Source organism: Leuresthes tenuis, unplaced genomic scaffold (assembly GCF_036924035.1).
Source record: "Leuresthes tenuis unplaced genomic scaffold, fLeuTen1.0.hap1 SCAF_18, whole genome shotgun sequence".
NCBI lineage: Eukaryota > Metazoa > Chordata > Actinopteri > Atheriniformes > Atherinopsidae > Leuresthes > Leuresthes tenuis.
In genome coordinates this window covers 22,167,371-22,186,483 of record NW_027325372.1, presented here as the reverse complement: position 1 = coordinate 22,186,483, position 19,113 = coordinate 22,167,371, and the positions used below count along the sequence as shown (strand labels likewise).

At 44.1% G+C, this 19,113-nt stretch overlaps 1 protein-coding gene across 2 annotated transcripts in view; it reads left to right on the top strand.

The window, feature by feature from the left end:
- Positions 1–19,113, top strand: part of trappc9 (trafficking protein particle complex subunit 9) — a 193,172-nt gene that overhangs the window by 13,054 nt on the left and 161,005 nt on the right. For both annotated transcript variants that reach the window (XM_072369878.1, XM_072369877.1), the window contains 5 exons: positions 340–465; positions 3,604–3,820; positions 7,444–7,587; positions 13,536–13,662; positions 15,777–15,922. In XM_072369878.1, the coding sequence (XP_072225979.1) occupies positions 340–465; positions 3,604–3,820; positions 7,444–7,587; positions 13,536–13,662; positions 15,777–15,922 (760 nt within the window). The remainder of the gene's footprint in view (positions 1–339; positions 466–3,603; positions 3,821–7,443; positions 7,588–13,535; positions 13,663–15,776; positions 15,923–19,113) is intronic.

The window sequence follows — 19,113 nt, the reverse complement described above, 5'->3', positions numbered from 1 at the left end:
ATAGCCTTTTAGATATTGATTCAGTTCTAATAAGAGAGACAATGGGGGTTGAAGAAAGCTGAGGGACTGCGAGATGAAGGATTCCCACACTTGTGCTCAGCATGAAGCCTCAGCAGCAGGAGCGTTTAGGGTCTCAGTGGAAACACACAAACGTTTGGGGATCCCTGTGGCAGGGGACCTGGCTTTTCTCTCTCGTGTGTCTCACCATGTTCAGCAGTGAGTTATGAGTGCGGTCCTGTGTCAATAGGAAAACATTCCGATTATGAAGGGCGACCCTCCTCGACTGGTCATTTCCCATTAACACCGTCCTCACCCTGCTCCTTCACTTATCTCCCACAGTACAAGAACGCAGGCGTGATCGAGCTGGAGGCCTGCGTTAAAGCCGTCAGGGTGCTGGCTATACAGAAGAGGGCCAGGGAGGCCTCTGAGTTCCTGCAGAACGCTGTTTACATCAACCTGGGACAGGTAAGCTTTCTGACTGGGGAAATAAAAAGCTTTTCAGCTATACTGAATGGTAATTATGATCACTGGCTCTGTGGTGTACAGTTCAATCCTTGTGACTTCAGAAAAGCATGTTCTTAGCAGTACAAGCCTTCTTTTTGCCACTAGAATTACATTAAATTATCCTATCTCAGTTTTTTCTCTTTTACACAAGACATTAGTACTTCTGTTCTTCACCTTTGTTTCCTTTTGAAACACCTTCCGGGCTCTCTGTGTAAGTTCAGTGCTTCAGTGGCTTTGTTTCTCAGATTTTACATTCTCTATCATAAACACACTTTAAAAAAACAGTCAAATCACCTTGATACAGTGCCCTCCAAGATTACAAATTTCCAAGCTTTACAGCTCAGCTTTTGGTTGTAAGTCAGTTTTATTGACACGCAGTCGTGTCACGGAATGCTAAAGGTCCATAAGCACAAGGTTCATAAAACAGCTACGCTCGCTGTTGGCTCTCAAGAATCTTTTGATATTGAGTAGTTGTTCTTCTCAAACTCAGAGAGTTTTAAAAAGATAAGGGTCAAAAGACAGTACTGCTTCCGAAGCCCTTTCAAAGATAATCGGAGGTAATTTAAAGATTTTGACTTCCATGCCAGGTTTTCTCAGTTTCAAGGAAATTAAAGAGACAAAAAGAAAGAAAGAAAGAACAGGACAGTCTCTTAAAGTTTTGAGACAACAAAGATACACCTGCAAAGCAATCTGCAAAAAACCCCTCAAAATGCCAGCAGGTGCAGTTCAGAGGTCACTGACTCGGCATCAGATCACTGAGGAACACTCTGAGACCAGGGTCACGTCCCCTGCAGAGGGTGGGCTTATCCTGGGTCTCGTCTGGGTGTGAGATGGTCACCTTTTCCTCACATGTGCAACTGCAGTCTACACCAACTGTCCAGAGAAAGTGGCAGGTCTGTGTAGCAAAATGGACAGATCTCAGAAGTCTTTGATGTGCATGTTAGTCAGGACCAGACCTCAGTCACCGGGCCTCAGTCACCGGGCCTCAGTCACCTGACCTCAGTCACCGGGCCTCAGTCACCTGGCCTCAGTCACCGGGCCTCAGTCACCGGGCCTCAGTCACCGGACCTCAGTCACCGGACCTCAGTCACCTGGCCTCAGTCACCTGGCCTCAGTCACCGGACAGTCACCGGGCCTCAGTCACCGGGCCTCAGTCACCGGACCTCAGTCACCGGGCCTCAGTCACCGGGCCTCAGTCACCGGGCCTCAGTCACCGGACCTCAGTCACCGGACCTCAGTCACCGGACCTCAGTCACCTGGCCTCAGTCACCTGACCTCAGTCACCTGGCCTCAGTCACCGGGCCTCAGTCACCGGGCCTCAGTCACCTGGCCTCAGTCACCGGGCCTCAGTCACCTGGCCTCAGTCACCTGGCCTCAGTAACCGGGCCTCAGTCACCGGGCCTCAGTCACCGGACCTCAGTCACCGGGCCTCAGTCACCTGGCCTCAGTCACCGGGCCTCAGTCACCTGGCCTCAGTAACCGGGCCTCAGTAACCGGGCCTCAGTCACCGGGCCTCAGTCACCGGACCTCAGTCACCGGGCCTCAGTCACCTGGCCTCAGTCACCGGGCCTCAGTCACCGGGCCTCAGTCACCGGGCCTCAGTCACCGGGCCTCAGTCACCTGGCCTCAGTCACCGGGCCTCAGTCACCGGGCCTCAGTCACCGGGCCTCAGTCACCGGGCCTCAGTCACCTGGCCTCAGTCACCTGGCCTCAGTCACCGGGCCTCAGTCACCGGGCCTCAGTCACCTGGCCTCAGTCACCTGGCCTCAGTCACCTGACCTCAGTCACCGGGCCTCAGTCACCGGGCCTCAGTCACCTGGCCTCAGTCACCTGGCCTCAGTCACCTGGCCTCAGTCACCGGGCCTCAGTCACCGGACCTCAGTCACCGGGCCTCAGTCACCGGACCTCAGTCACCGGGCCTCAGTCACCGGGCCTCAGTCACCGGGCCTCAGTCACCGGACCTCAGTCACCGGGCCTCAGTCACCTGACCTCAGTCACCGGGCCTCAGTCACCGGGCCTCAGTCACCTGGCCTCAGTCACCTGGCCTCAGTCACCTGGCCTCAGTCACCGGGCCTCAGTCACCGGACCTCAGTCACCGGGCCTCAGTCACCGGACCTCAGTCACCGGGCCTCAGTCACCGGGCCTCAGTCACCGGACCTCAGTCACCTGGCCTCAGTCACCTGGCCTCAGTCACCTGGCCTCAGTCACCGGGCCTCAGTCACCGGACCTCAGTCACCGGGCCTCAGTCACCGGGCCTCAGTCACCGGACCTCAGTCACCTGGCCTCAGTCACCGGGCCTCAGTCACCGGACCTCAGTCACCGGGCCTCAGTCACCGGGCCTCAGTCACCTGTTTGGAAGCCAACAGATACACAACTGCTCTCGGAATATTTTCAAACTTGTGTGTGGAGAGATTGCAGAGAGCTGGCTTAAAAAAAACTAAAAGCAAACTCACTTGCAAGATGGACAGAGAGCTAAAGGTTGCCATTTTTTGTGGAAGGTCTGGAATGGTGAACTTTGTATCGACTTTTATTGTTTCCTTCAGAACCGGGGCTTTTAGCCTCCTCAGAGTTTGATGAAAGTTTTTTAAAAAGGATCCATTTAAGTATTTCTTATAGCAGAAGTGATGTTAAAAAAAAAAGAAAGAAAAGAAAACGTGCTTTGAATGATAAATGATGTTGTATTCCTCTGAGCTGAGGCTTTTTCAAATGCTTTGATAAAATTCCACACAAGAAGTCTGACGGGATAAGATGACAAAGTAATGACCTTTTTATATTCAAAAGACCAACTTGGCCATGACATCATAATGTTCAACAGAAACACTCCTCTGGCCATTATTTAGGCGTATAACTCAGAGAGAAGGAGAGATGGCTGTAAATAGCAGCTTGACTGGCTGTTTCAGGCAGTAAACAGCCAGGCTGTAATTTCCAGCTTTACACCGACCCGTGATTGTTTCAGTACTAGTTGTGGTCATAAAATACCGCAGGTGTTAAACAGACTTTTCAGGTGATCAGTGAGGATCAAACATCCAAATAAAACATCACGCAAAAACATTTTTGAGCGGAAGGGGGGGGTCATTAATTCTAATTCTGTGAATGCAGCTATCGGAGGAGGAGAAGATCCAGCGCTACAGTATCCTGTCCGAGCTTTACGAATTGATTGGCTTCCACCGCAAGTCGGCTTTCTTCAAGCGTGTCGCAGCCATGCAGTGCGTGGCCCCCACCATCCCAGAGCCCGGCTGGAGGGCCTGCTACAAACTGCTGCTGGAGACGTTACCTGGATACAGCCTGTCTCTGGACCCCAAGGACTTCAGCAAAGGTAGGCCTGGAAGTGGTATGAACACAGCCAAGACTTTGTCTTCAGGGTGTTTTGTATTTAGGCCGCCGCCTCACTCAGAAAGCGCCACAGATGAGAAGTGACCTGGGCTTTTGCAGGGTCTTCGGTAAAGCCCTTGTGATAAGCCTCTCGGCTCCACAGACTCTTGAACCCTACTCATTGCAGTCACTCCACGACAAGCATTGGAAATAAAAGACAGAGCTCACACTGAGTAGAAGAGCACAGAGATATCCCCATTTTATCTGGTGATAGCTTTTTCGAGGGACATTGTGAGAAGATTTTTCTCTCTGATATGCTGTTAATCTTCGGCCTTGTTTCTTTTATAAGCTGTAAATGGACTCGAGACGCAAAAGATGAGGAGGGGGGGATGCTTGGATTTAAACCAAAAAGTTAGTTTTGAATGGCTTTTAGAGGGCACGAAACGCGCATTCATGATATGTCCCTCCTGCAATAGCTGCTTACCCACAACAAGAGTTATTTATGAATCTTTTCCACAAAGATACAGAAAGTAAAAGAATGTTTCTATTTGTATTTGTGTCTGTTGATCAGAGAGACAACATCTAACAGTAGACTCCATCTGTTTTTGTTACCGGCACTACATATTCTTATTTGTTTCTAGAATGCTTCAAACGAGGCTGCACAATATACCTGCATTTGTTGAAAATGACCCCGCAGCACGACTTCAGTCTCTGCAGAGTACAGAGAACATGTTTCCCGTTGAAAGAAGTAACCGATTTCTCAACATTTTCTATATCTGAGCAACATCTCCAAAATACTTTTCAAAGTTTTGGGTCTCACGGGTGCAGCTGTGTTTGTCTGTGCTACGTAGTTTGGAATCCTCCACCTCAAATTGGCTTGTGGGTTTTCTAAAGAGAAGTTTTTTTTATTCAGAGGTGCAGGTTTGTGTTTTACATACAAAACAAAAAAAAGGAGGAACATCAGCTCCACTACCCACGTCCCAAAAGAAGTATCTTCTGTGAATTCCCTCGGGGCTGATGGTAGAGAAGGAAACGATGATTGTGAGCCTTTTCTCAGCAATAATCGGGGGAACGGGTTTAAGATGGAAGTTCGAGAGAGAATGAAAATGAGGATAAGTTGTGCTTTCCAATAAGGCTGCTGTGCCGTGAGACAGAGTGGAACAAATGGCTTTTTAGTGGCCCGTACACCCTCTTTTTCACCTCTTTCTTTCTTTCATTTCACAAATAAGGGGGATGCTATCATTTTCTGTCACCTTGCTTCCTCTTACATACACCTCTGTTCCCACTCTCGTTACTTTGTCTGGGGAATTTTGGGAGTTTCTGCTAAGGCGGTTATTATTGTGGTGTATAATAGTAGTGTGTGTCAGCTCAACGCCCTACACGGCAGATCAGAGCAGCCTGAGGATACGGAGGCTTATGAGTGAGGGTTTACATGACAGTGCAACTGCTTGGTCGTGGCAGCACAGTCATTATCTTGGTGGTGTGTTAATTGGATTGCCAGACACCTCCAGTTCAGGTCTGAAAATACCACAAAATGAAGCCATTTTTCGTGCTGGAGCGAGAGCGACATCCTCAGAAAATCCAAAGTGTCCTTTGGATTACTGTCCTGCAGATAAGCGCTGGTTTTGGCAGACAGGTAGAAGTCAGCTATTTTTAGGCTGCCTCGTGGGTGCAGTTTCTCATAGCAGGGGAAAAAAAACTGCTTATGATTGCATGTGCAGTTTGTTTAGATGGCAGAAGAAGTCAGGAAGAATAACAACCGTGGTAGAAAAGTGCTGATAACTGGAAAGCATCAGGGGCCGTGATTCGAAGCTATTGGAGGTGGTATTTAAGCTGCGGAGATGTCGGAGTGTTTATCAAATGTCCTCCTTCCTCCTTAAGGCCTCCCCAGCACAGCTTTCCTCTAGTTTTTCATTCCTGCGCAGTGAGTCAGCAATCGACAAGTGAGAGCATAGCAAAGCATCTTGTAAGAGGTGGAGGGCCTTGCAGCACATTTTCTTTTGGACATACATCACCAGCTGAGTTAACATCACATTGGGAGACATGTAATAGTTTACCACAGGGATCTTTTATACTCTCCCTTATCCTAATCAAATTATATGTTGCCTGACTTTTGTGCATTAAGTGTTCCAGTCATGCCAAATATAGGCTCACGAAGATCTGCCACACGCCTGTAGCAGTGCAGACAGTATGCAAATGCTCAATGAAAGTAAAACAGAACAGGAATCGCAGCATTTTATTTTACTAAGTGCTGATAAGGCCTTATCACCCTGCTCGGGTAGAATTCACTGTAATATTGTTACAGTTAACACTCTGCATTGTAAACAGAAGCTGGGTTTATTAGATTAAGACACATTCAGTTTACAAACCCCATTTCCAGACATGTTGGAAAGTTTTCTAAAATGGACCAAAATCTTTGATAATGATTTCGAACCTTTATTAACAGACAAAGTCAATGCATTTCAAGGTAGAACTGGCCTGCAGGCCGGCCAGTCAAGCACACACACTCTCCCTGTCTATGAAGCTACGCTGTTTTCAGTCTGTTTACAGATTGAAGTCTGACATTGTAGTGTTGAAACCATCCAGGAAGAGATATCACCTTGATGGCAGCATATTCCAGTGGTACCTTCACCATTTGCTATTCATCCATGTCCTGGACACTGGTGAGCCTCCATAGCGTCACCGGTGCTGGCATCTTTCCTCTGATAACAGCCTGGATGGTTTTTCTCATCTTTAGTAGATAAGAAACAGACCTCAGTTTTTTTCAGTAGCAGCTGAAATATGGACATGTCTAACCACAGATTTTCCCAGTCTCCATTAGTCTTTTCACAATATTACATACCATGGAAACCATAGAAAAGACACGAACTCTTAGCAGTTTTGCATTTCAAAATGCATTTTTTTGAACTGATGGATTATTCTCAGATAAAGTTAGACACACAGTGGTGAGTCACAGCCCGTCCTGGCATGGAACGACTAAGCTTTGAGTGAATGCTACTTTTATACCCAGTGCTGACACCCTTACTTTTAGCCAGTTAATCTGCTGATTGTACAACCTTCCAGAGCTTTGCTGCTTGTATCTTCCGTAAACGTTTTTGTCTTTGCCTCTCCCAACTGTTCCCGGCCGTGTTGCCTTCTTAAAGTTTGTCAGTGAAAACACCCAAAATAACCTCCTATCTACCTGTGACTGTTCAATAAAGGTTCAAATGAATTCTCGAAATGGTGATCTGTGAAATGTTTTTCTTTGAAATGAAGAGATTTTATTTTGCAATGTGTTTACATGCAGTTAGCCCAATGTATTAGAATATAAAGCTGAGAGCTTCAGAAAAGGAAGAGGTAAACGCAACAATGCAGGATGCGGTCAGTGAAAGCAAATGTTTCGCTTGTGAACACGTTGCTTGTAAACAAATGTAGGCATTAGGATATTTGACTATTTTTGTCTCACCCAGGAAATGCTTAATGTGGAGACGCTTACTTTAACGACCTCAGTTCCAGGATATTTTCCTCCAGAACGTATTGACATGTTTTCTATCTGTTGTGATAACTGAGTAACGTTGCAGGCAGATGTCAGTAATGAGCTTTGCCAGCCTTGTGAGTGTGAACATCATTCTGTCCTCTCTGTCCCAGGCACCCACAGAGGCTGGGCTGCTGTACAGATGCGCCTGCTGCATGAGCTGGTGTATGCCTCCCGCCGCATGGGCAACCCAGGCCTGTCTGTACGCCACCTGTCCTTCCTGTTGCAGACCATGCTGGATTTCCTGTCGGATCAAGGTTAGCTCACAGTAAACACTCATGCACTTTAAAAAAGAGCAATTTCCAAACACAAGAGCTGCCTTTATAAAGAAACATCCAAGCTGTTTCTGGGGATTTCTGTGTTACTTCTCGTGTTTAATATTATGTGATGTATGCCAAAGATAGCTTTGTTGCAGGAGTGCAACATTGTGCTCTGAGCAGAAATCCTGTGAAGCCAGGAGGTAAGAGTTTTTACCAGAGCAGAGTGAGCCAGAGGGTCCGCTGGCGACACAATAGAGTCCAGTGTAATCCACGTTTGGCTACTGAGCGTTATAATGGAGGGAGGGAGAGCAAGGCGACGATGTGGGAACAAGTCGAAGGAGCTTACAATTTAAAATATTAAACCTCAGCAAAGGGACTTCTTCAGCTCTGCTAAGGCTGATGCCCAGACGAGGCTTTTTAGAAATGTTTCTGCTGAACATATATCGCTGCGTCCTGTTTTAACACAAAATGTTTGCAGTATTTTCATACCAAAGAAACTGAGCCGGACTTTCTGAGCACCGCTTTTTGCTCTAATAAGATACCATTTGATGTGTGACTTTGTAGTCTCAAGTGCTGAACTCGGCTCACTTCTTCCACCAGCTGGGGTGTCATATTACAAAAGGCTGTTGTGTTCTGCTTTCATGCGGGTTTGAGTTTCTGTCGCTGTACACCGATCCGTCATAACATTATGACCACCCGCTTAGAATTGAATAGGTCCTCCCTTTTTCTGCAAAGCACAGCACCGACCTGTCAAGGCATGGACTCCGTTAGACCTCCACAGATATGCTGTGATGTCTGGCTGCATGCCGTCAAGCACACATCTTTCAAATGCTGGAAGGCCTCCGTCGATTGCACATCTCACACATTCTCCATTGGATTGAGTTCTAGAGAAGTCCACCAAGTCGACATGTCCTATGGCTGTTGTTTCCGTCATCAAACGATTCTTGAACCATTTCTGCAGCGTGGTCGGACACATGATCCAGCTGAAAGAGGCTGCTGTCATCTTTCATGACTGTGTCCATGTAGGGGTGTTCAACAGTGGTTATGATAAGAAATGTTTTTCAAACCTTGACTGGTATTATTAGAAATGTGTCGTGAGTGTTATTTGAAAGCCTTTAACCCTCCGGTTGAGCCAGAAGTTAGAAACCATTAAAACATAAGCTGTTGGGGTTACCTTTTACAGATGACAAAACAGACTGAGAATGAAGAATTATCTTGTCTCCATGTGAAATGTACGATTTTTAGCACGATTGCCTGTGAGAATAGAACCATTTTTCTTTTTACCTGAGCTCGCTGGTTGCATCACTCAGCGACAGCAAACAGATTTGAGACCTCCTGGGTCCTCTCATATTGCCAACATGCCACCGAGAATGTGCAAGAACACATGACTCACCAGTACACGGGGGCAGTAGTATGTATATGATATAATAAGGGAACCTGGAAAAAAGCAGACACAGCTTTGTTTTGGAGACATTAAGGTAATAAACAAGAAGAGATTGTGTTTTATGTGTTATGTTAACCATTAGCTTCCTTTTGTCACTGACGCCTCCTTTCTTCAGCACTCATTTGCTCCACTGTGCATCCAATCGGGGTGAACTTTTGCATAAATAAATAAATTAGACGGGTGTTGGTGGTGATCAACTCTCTATCACTGTGGCTCTTATTGGAATTAAGTAGACAGTTCCAAGCTCTGCAAATTCTTGCTTCCAGTTAAGAAGGCAGAACGGTTGGTGAGCTAGTTGTTGGATACACAGTTTGAGGGTTTGGGGGGCCAGTTTGAAGCTAATGCATTGTAGTAGGTCTGTTTGTAACATGAGAGCTTTTATTCACATTCTGTAACCATTAGCCCCACATCACGGAGTCCTGATTTCAGATCAGCCCTAAAAATGCTGAAGAGAAAATTGATCAAATATTTATTAGCATTCAGTCCAACCTAGTTCTCAGTCTTTTTTTGTTTTTAGCATGAAGTCAGTCAAGTTTACATTTCATCAGTATCAACTGATATCTATTTTCTGATATCCTGTCAGGATATTAGAAAAGACTTTGCTTATTTTTGAAACTTGACCAATTTTGGGGACTAGAAATGACAAGATTTTGACCTCAGTGTTTAGGAGGTCGAGAGGTACCAAATGGCTGTTTGAAATCGTGTCACGTGATGCATTCCCTGGACGTGGAGCGCCTGTTTCATTGCACTGTCAAATCACTAAATGATCACTCGTGTTTTATATGTCACTGATCTTGAATGTGTGCTTTCGGATTAATTGTGATGAAAGAATATTCCTGATGAAGAACTGAGAGCCAGACTTTGCTTTTCATGTCCTCACACGCACTCATGCACAGATGCTGCTAACTGAGTGGATAATAAGTGTTTCATTGTTAGCAAAAAGCCAGTATGTTGCAGCAGTGCATGCGCAGATTTTGTGTGATTTATTATTTATTTATTTTTCTTCAGAAAGTCTTCAGCTCATCCTTATTCATCCAGTATTTATTGTTTTGATCATTTATGGATCCTGGATTGTGCTCTTCTTTTCCTCGATGGCATTTTGCTCGCAGTGTCAGAGAGAGAAATCTAAATTATTCATAAAAGTGTCTGTTTGTGGTGTCCATCTCAGTTCTCAATATGATTGGAATTATGGTCGGACAGATGAATGATCCCATACTGTGTGCTGTCACTGCTTATTTGTAGCAGTAGTGTCACAGCTTCCCTTTGATGCCCATCGAGTAGTTCCAAAGAACGATGCGTCTCAAAGTAAAACGATGTCCTATGTTTAGCTCCAAGTTCAAGATAGTAAACCTGTTAAAAATGAATGAATAAATGGATTGAATGAAAGCTTATAACCTGTTTTTACTGCCTGATTTAAAATGTCAGTGGCCTCTTCATCCATCAGTCAGATTTTCCCCTTACCATAAAATGACTGCTCTGTTACTGATTTCTCTGTCTTTAGCTCACTGTTGATCTGAAACAGTTCCTTTTGGTTAGTGACTCTTACAGTTTCACGAGTTTTTATTTCCAAAACTCTTTACAGTAATTGTTCTTTTTTTCTTCTGATGTATCACAGGGCTTAAATGAAAGATGTGTATGTAATCAAATGAAATTAGGCTGAAGAGACAAAACCTGAAATTGGCTGTATCTCAGGAAGTACAGCGGTTGTACTTTCAACTGGATGTTTCGGTCCCCAGTTCCCATGTCCAAGTGTCCTTGATGCTGAGCCCCACACCCTCACCCACACCCTGTGCTCCTCACTCCTCGGAAGTCACTTCAGAGAAAAGTGTGAAAATGAATTAAAGTGAATAAGCTCTGCAGTAAGTTAAAAATCAGAGTAAAGGTAGGAAATCCCTTTCTGGCTTCTCTTTCCTCTTCTTTTTTTGCACTATTTGTACCGTCTCAGCTTTTTTCCCCCAGTTTTTGGGTTGTTCAGACAGTCACGGACACAAAGGCGAGCGCAAAATGCTGCAGATGAAAGTGTTCTGCATTTTGGTGGAATCCAACAGATTAAGAGGGAAGGCATGGCAGGTAAGAATACCTTGTGACGACGTCTGTTCTACGAGCTGCGCCGCTTACAGAAGCATTTACAGCCGCTCTCATCTGCATCCTGCAGCAACCGTGTTCAGCTTATATGAGCTGTTGCATTAACACACTGATGGGGCCACTGATAAGTTGTATCCCCCATCTGGGTTAAACTGGAATGCACGGTACAAAGCTCGTTGTATTGATGTCACCCTCTGCAAGGTAACATTCTGCTTGCTCTGTAGGTGAGAAATTGATCGAAGTGTCTGCCTTAGTGGACTCACACGCGCATACACACACAAATCCTTCCAAATCTCCCGCCAAAGACTAATTCTTGACTCACTGATCTGTTGCACATCGACGTGATGAGAGCGTAGTTTTCTGCAGAAGGTGATTCAGCCCCAACTTTCATCCTTGCCTTCAGCTGTTCTTTTGCTTCCTGGCAGCTGACACAGCCGATGAGATCCTTTCGCTTGGGGAACAATGTCAAACGTTGACAGCTGCAACTGTTATTTCACCTGTCTGTTACGTGTAAAGCTCTTTTCTTATCTGGACGGAGCGTTCCAGCCGTCTGGCTGATAACCAGTGGTGCTGTGTATGTCTGGGTATGGAGCTCGGTGAAAAGCAGGGTCGAAACAAAGATAATTTTTTCCTGTAAGCTGAAAAAGATTTGATTAGCTGAAGAGCCTCACGCTTAAGGCTGGCCCCGGTGAACTGACACGATGAAGGAAAACCCAAGAAATGCTTTGCTTTTGGTCAAAATTGACGTCACCAACGCCACATTCCAGTAATAGAAGTGTGGAATAGGTCTGAAAAGGCACGTCCCATTATTGGCCATCTGGTTGAAAATATGTCTACTTAAAGAATAGAAATAAAAAAAAAAGCAATGAATAATTAAAAAAAAACAAACAATCCTGATACGTCTCTTTCATTCTGCCCTAAAGGCTGCACAGAGAAAGCTTGTAAACCCTTCCGTGTATGACCTGAAACAACAATTCTTTCCAACGTGTAGACGGAGAGAAGCCAATGAAACAAACATGAAAAATGTTTTTTGCACATTTATTTGTTGAGGAAAATAATCCTCTAAATCGGTCCATTCAAAAGCTTCAACTCTTTTCTTTTCTAAACTAACTTCTTGCTTCAGTTAAGCTCAGAGCTATGACTCTGTGCTCCTAAAACTTTACCTTTAACCATTTTGGGGATTTTCTTTCGGTAGATTCCCCCTCTTTCTCTTGTGGTTCAGAGGTCCTGATGGTGTTACTGGCCATCGTGGCCGAGCAGCAGCGAAACTGTTCCAGGAGGAAGGGATGTTTTGGAACCGTCGCCTTGGGACAGTCTGCGCTGTTGTACTTTAATGCATTTTTGTATTGGCTTCCCTTTTTAACAGAAAGTAACAGCATCCATCTTTTATATGCAGTTTATAAATTAATTACATTCTTCTTAGTTGGACGTGTGGGGGTGTGTGTCATTCACCTGACAAGTCATCTCGCATCTGATCAGCTGCCATTAGGTCTTGGTGTCTGATGATGAAGCATAGATTCCAGATCATGTGGAGTTCATGCCTTGATGGGTCAGAGCCGTTACGGGGGGGGGGGGGCTAACACAGGTGGTTTTAATGTTACAATCGATTCAATTACTCATTTCAATCTCTGAGCACAAAATAACAATCACACAATCATGAAGACTTTGAGCCAGGGTCACACCTCAACTATCGCTCCATTCCTCTCTGGCTTTTTTTTTCCCTTCGTCTTTCTGCCTCTCACTCACGTCCCACTTTATTCTCTCCTCTTCCTCATCCGCATTCCATCACTCGGTCCTTCATTTAACACCTTCACTCGGTTCTACAGGCTTTGTTCTGAGGCTTCCAGTCATTTATCTTTTAGTTTCAACGCAGAAAACATTAGTTTCTTAACTGAAACATTTTGCCACGTAGGTGGAAGACGTGAAAATTCATTCTTTTTTAGCTCAGCTCATGAGTAAATTAAACAAACACGTCATAACATAGCCAGCATCCACTACCCTGCGATGTCCAAATGTGCTCCTGTAATGTGTTCTAGATCTTTATTAGATTGTTGTCAGTTAATGACCTTCTCCACTGATGGACACAGTTGAAACTTGCAGAGCCAAAGCAAATTATGTGGCTGAGTGAACAGTAATGTTCTTTCAAAAGGTATTGATGATACAATAAAACTAAGAATTTGTCTTAAAGGCTGGGGCTCTCATTGCTATAAGAGGGGCAGCGCACTAGCCATTAATCTCCGGTTAAGTTATGTCCCACGCCAAGATGAATCCTCTCAGTTTATCTGGGTGTGAGGAGCTTTTCAGAGGCTACTGGCTAAATGAGGGCAGTAGTCTTCTGTTGTGTCTGTTTGAATGCATCACATCATGTACCCAGGGCTGTTTATTTTTCTTATTGTCCCTGCTTCTACCTTTCTAGAAAAGAAAGAGGTGACCCAAAGTCTGGAGAACTACACCTCCAAGTGCCCGGGTGGGATGGAGGTCATTACACTTCCTGATGGACTGAAGCTGCCTCCGGTGCCCTTTACAAAGCTCCCCATTGTTCGGTAAGACAGCAGATTGAGCTACTGTTGTTTCCTGTACGTTGGCTTCATCCTTTAACTTAACTGTCCCTCGTGGTTGGTCTTTAACAATAGTTCTCCAGGCTTTCTGAAGTTTTTCTGTGAACATTGGCTGTTTTTTCACTCCACTCCAGGCCCCTTAACACTGACCTGTGAACCATTAAAGCATAAAGAGGCACCTAACTCAAGGGATCAGCCAGTGTTGTGTCTACACATAACAGACAAATTAGCAAAGAACCTCATTTTTTAACTTTGTTACTAGGAGCCTGTCACAAAGTCATTCCTTTTTTATTAGTTGCTTCAATGAAATATACCAAATGTACATGACAACAAGTCGTATTTTTTGCCAACCAGTTGATTCCCAAAGAGTTATTTGATGGAAAAACTTGACATATCTATGCGCTGACAGCCAGTGAACACTTTTTGAAAGTGATGTTCTTCAAAAATGGTAAAAATTCTGTAAAGATCTGACACAGAACCTGAGAGATATATCTGTCAGGAAGGGAAACAGGGAGAAAAGGCTGAGCTATGCCAAAAATGACACAAGAAGTGGACTGAAAATCAGCGGCAACAGGTCTTATGGAGGGATGAATCCTCCCCAGAGCCCGGACCTCAACATTACTGAAGCAGTGTGGGATCATCTGACAGAGAACAGAACAAAAGGCAGCCGACATCCAAAGAAGAGCTTTGGGATGTCCTTCAAGAAGCCTGGAGAACTATTCCTGAAGACTACTTAAAGAAATGATAGAAAGTTTGTCTCAAAGGGCTCTGTAATTATAAGAATTACTTTGGATGTTACTTTGGATATTCTAAGAATTACTTTGGATGTTACACATGGATGTTTTGACAGTAATATACCATATCATACCAGTTGTAGTTCAACTGTCAGTTGTTGTTACAGCCAGACAATTCTGCAAAATTCCCACTGTTCTATGTTTGTAAAGCTCGCTCTGTGAATGCGGTGAAATTATTTTATTGCAGGCTGTCATGCAGAAGAGCAATGCTGCAATATTTACAGTAGACTTCTGTGAAAGGAGGGAAGAAGGGATTCTAATTTCATGTGCTTTATTGTAGCTTGACTGTTTTATTACAACCCCCCCCCCCCCCCCAAAAAAAAAAAAAACCCCACATCTTCACACTCAAAGTATTTCTAACTGCACGGGCGGTTTGACATTAACGTACTTTTACCGTTCACGAGCCAGTGCTCTGATTGGACGGTAGTCGTTCAAACAACTGATGCCATGACTGCTGAAAACCTGAGAAAGAACAAACCACTCGATCCAGTTGACCCTGTGGTGCCATTTCCCACCATAACCAAAAAGTTAAACCCTTAAAAAGAAATTAAAAAAGGTTGGATCTCTATTTTCATGTCTTCACGGTGCTTAAACAACTCGCCTGACAGAAAAACCCACATCATCACCAAACACATCTGCCTCAAGGCAACACAAATAAGTTGCTTTAACAAATGCTTCTGTGAGAAGTAATTTATCTTTAGAGGTTTGAATGTGTTCTGAAAACAATAAGGTGAATATGAATTTTTTATGCTCACGCAGCTTTGCGAAGTTACTCTTGGAAGCAAAGGTACGTCAGCACTGGAAACAAAGCAGCACAAACCAAATGCTGCCAATAAAGTAGTTAAAAGAGAGTCACTGTGCCTTTGACTCAGTGCCAAACCATAAAGCCTTTTATCACATGGTGATATGTTAGACAAACAAGGCAACTTTGGATGTACAGCCGCAATTATCCACAAGATTACACTGACTTTGTATCTTTATTAATAGGCCCATTATCACTGAAAGTTTGGAGTAAACACTTTTTCCAAGTGCCTGTGCTTGTGCATTTTATTGTTTGCTGAGTTTAACCTTTTACAAAGAGCAGTACCATAAATCTCTGGCCGTGCACTGTGCAAAAGGCAAAGATTCATCACAAACACTTGGATTATGTACTGCATCAGGAACTGTAGCTAACAAGCCAAAGCGGAGCAAAGGTCGTTGGTGTTTTGCTTGATATGTGCTGATGATCATGTCTGGTGCGACTTTTTAATCTGAAATACTTGTGTGAAATGACACTTACTCCCATCATTGCGATATTCATTCTAGATCAGTGAAGCTGCTCAATCTGCCCGTGAGTCTGCGTCCCCACAAAGTGAAAAGCCTGCTGGGACAGAACATGTCCACCGCCAGCCCCTTCATCTACTCGCCAATAATTATGCACAGCAGAGGAGATGAGCGCAGCAAGAAGATAGGTAAGTGTTCAGTGTCTGGACCAGCACATGGCCGTCGGTGTTGGTGATAAGGAATGGCCTCATACAATTTCATGCTGAATTTGTCACTGCAAAGCATGAAGTGTTGCCGTCAGAAAATGGTGTGCAAAGTTCAAAGAGACAATAGCTGTATAAGAAGATAGGAAGAAGTTAGAAAATGCCAATTGTTCAGCTGGTTAAACACTGAAAAAGATTGTCTAGAGCAGGGATGTCAAACTCCAGTCCTCGAGGGGCCGCTGTCCTGCAGGTTTTAGATGTTCCCCTGCTGCAACTCACCTGATCCAGATCAATGCCTCATTTGTTGGTTTGTGTGCAGAGTTTAACAATCTTTGGAAGAGATCCATTTAATCTGAGTCAGCCATTAAGACCGGAAAAAGTAACTGCTGGAAATTACGTTCTGAGCGGACCAATCACAGCCCTTACGGCCCGCTTTGAGGCAACGTGTCGTTAGAATTTTTGGGAGGTGCACATCAGGCTACGGCGGAGGGGTAATCGTCACGCATGACGCAGGACCATGAACTAACCGAAGAAAACCCTCTTTTTAGATTCGTAGATTTCCTTTTTTCAGGGCATAATAAACAACATTAAACTCTACAGACACAATAGGCCTAGTGTGAGTCGTTTGGAAGGGTTGTGAGAGAAGGGTTGTCTCTATTCTACAGCTCAGGAGGCTCAATTGAAAGATCGCCGGTTCAATATCCAGCTTGTGTGTCTATATATTGAAGTATCTTTAGGGAAATACAGAATCCCATTTTACTCCTCACTTGGAAGTTGCTTTGGATCAAAGCAGCTGCTAGATAAATGGAACATAATGAAGTGTAATAAGACATGGCAGCATGGCTAAGGTTTGGATCTCAACCAACCACAAGACTTCTGGAACAATGTCCTTTGGGCAAATGAGAGCAAAGTGGAGATGTTTGGTCATAATGCACAGCAGCATGTTTGGAGAAAACCAAACACAGCATATCAGCACAAACACCTCATACCAACTGTCAAGCACGGTGGTGGAGGGCTGATGATCTGGGCTTGTTCTGCAGCCACAGGGTCATCAAACTGGTTCATCAACAGGACAATGATCCCAAACACAGCAGCAGATCTACAGCAGAATGTCTGAAGAAAAGAATCAAGGTGCGGCAATGATCCAGTCAGAGTCCAGACCTCAGCCTGACTGAAATGCTGTGGTGGGGCCTTAAGAGAGCTGTGCAGAAACCATTGCTGCAAACCTCAATGAGCTGTAGCAGTGATGTAAAGAAGGGAAAATTCTGCCACAGTGATGCGAAAAACTGATGACATCATACAGAAAAAATGATTACTTTATGATTAAGTTATTGCTGCTGAAGGTGTTTCTACAAGCTGTTGAATCTTGGAGTAGTCTTTGTTAAACGAGTAATGACATAATGTAAATGTCATGTTTTGTTGTCTGGGATTTTATTAAACTCATTTTAGGACCTGGTATGCCAGTCCTTGGAATTGAAAGAGATCATTGATTGTTTTTCACATCACTGTGATGTATTTCATCATTTCTTACGCATCCTGTTTGAATTTTAGGTCAGATACTTAGATTATGATCTGCGGAGGAAGGGCGGACTGTGTGTCTTTTGAATCTCATTCATACCAAAGACAAAGTTAGAAGAAAACTGGTGTCATACATACCACTTAAGAATCAATCAGTTTTAATAAGTGCTTCTTTAGTGAAGACGATTAACCGCTAATGATTTCCAGTATGCAGCCTGTACCAGCCGGATGTTGACTGCTCCACCTACAGTGCCTCGAGTGGCTCGTTCATTTGAGCCAAGAAAGTCAGCCCTTCCTCGGGTGGACTTCTGAGAAGCTGTGGAGATTAAAATCAAACATTTGTTTCCTCTCAATCTCTGAAACTCTGCTCAGTTAGCTGCCAGCTAACAAAGTCAAGATTCTCTCTCAGCTCATTCAGGGGATCTCCCAGCACACAGGTGGCGGGCTGTTTGCCAACAGTTCATTACACAGTATGTTCATTTCTGAACTAAAAAAACTACGTTTTTGTATGGATATTCTTGAGAACTTAATTACGCTATGATGTGTTGAGAAATGGAGAATAGTGGTAATTTCTTGATAGTCTGGAAATAGAGTTGTGTGGATACAGAGGTTATTTGTATGTGTGCACTTCTTTGTCTTTAAGTCGTTGTGAATCAGATTCATATTCAGCTATAAAAAAAAAAAAGGGAGATTGTTTTCTCTGTAATTGCTCTGAGTCTCGGTTTTAAGAACTGTCTACAGCCACCTATGCTCTGTTATCCATCTGTTATAGTGCTAAATGAGCATACAGGGAGGGGACTTTCACCTCATGTGGCCTGTAAGTGTTTGGACAGCCACACATGATTTCCGGCTTGGCTGCGCTTTTTTTTTTGTGTGGATTATTTAGATAAATCAAGTTTTCAGTTGTAAATCTGCGTCCGGGTCCTTCATCACCACCACACCACACCACACACCACCGTTATGACACCAGTTAGTAGAATTGAAAGGACTTTATCTGCAGAAGTGGATTTGTCACAACATTCAAACCATTCATGGGAATTCCCGTGCGTGTAATTCTATGTGTTCCATCAAAACATGCCGTCAGATTGCAACCCCCGATGGCAGAGTTCTCCCTCAGCAGGAAGGGACAGTCAAAATGAACACATCCACACATCCAACCATGTACCCAACCCTGAAATTCACAAATTCTTAAAAAAAAAAAGACTCAGTAACAAATACTTTAGAGAAACAATGTTTTTTCTCCCCTAGTTTGCCTCTATTTAAGCATCAAGTCAGTACATTTTAACAGGTTGGTACCATCTTATATTCCAGCTATCTACTTATTAAATCCAGGTGAGGATGAAGATCAGTGGAGAAATAGCTTAGGTTGCTGCATTTTGGGGGAAAAAAACAAAAAAAACGTTCATGTTTGCTGTGTTAACAAAGTGAGCTTTTCTGCTCGGCTGTGCATCTACAGCCGACAGACTCGTGTGTTTGGTAGATTATCTCGTTAGAATTTGAATATTTGAAAACAACATTGCTAGTTCGATTAATGAATTAACTTTTTACATTTTGCATCCTGATGCTTTGACTCTTTAAAATGCCTAATCTAACGTCTGAACTGAGCTTTGCTCATAAACATCTTTCCAACCAAGTTCTGAGCAACTAGTTTCAAACAA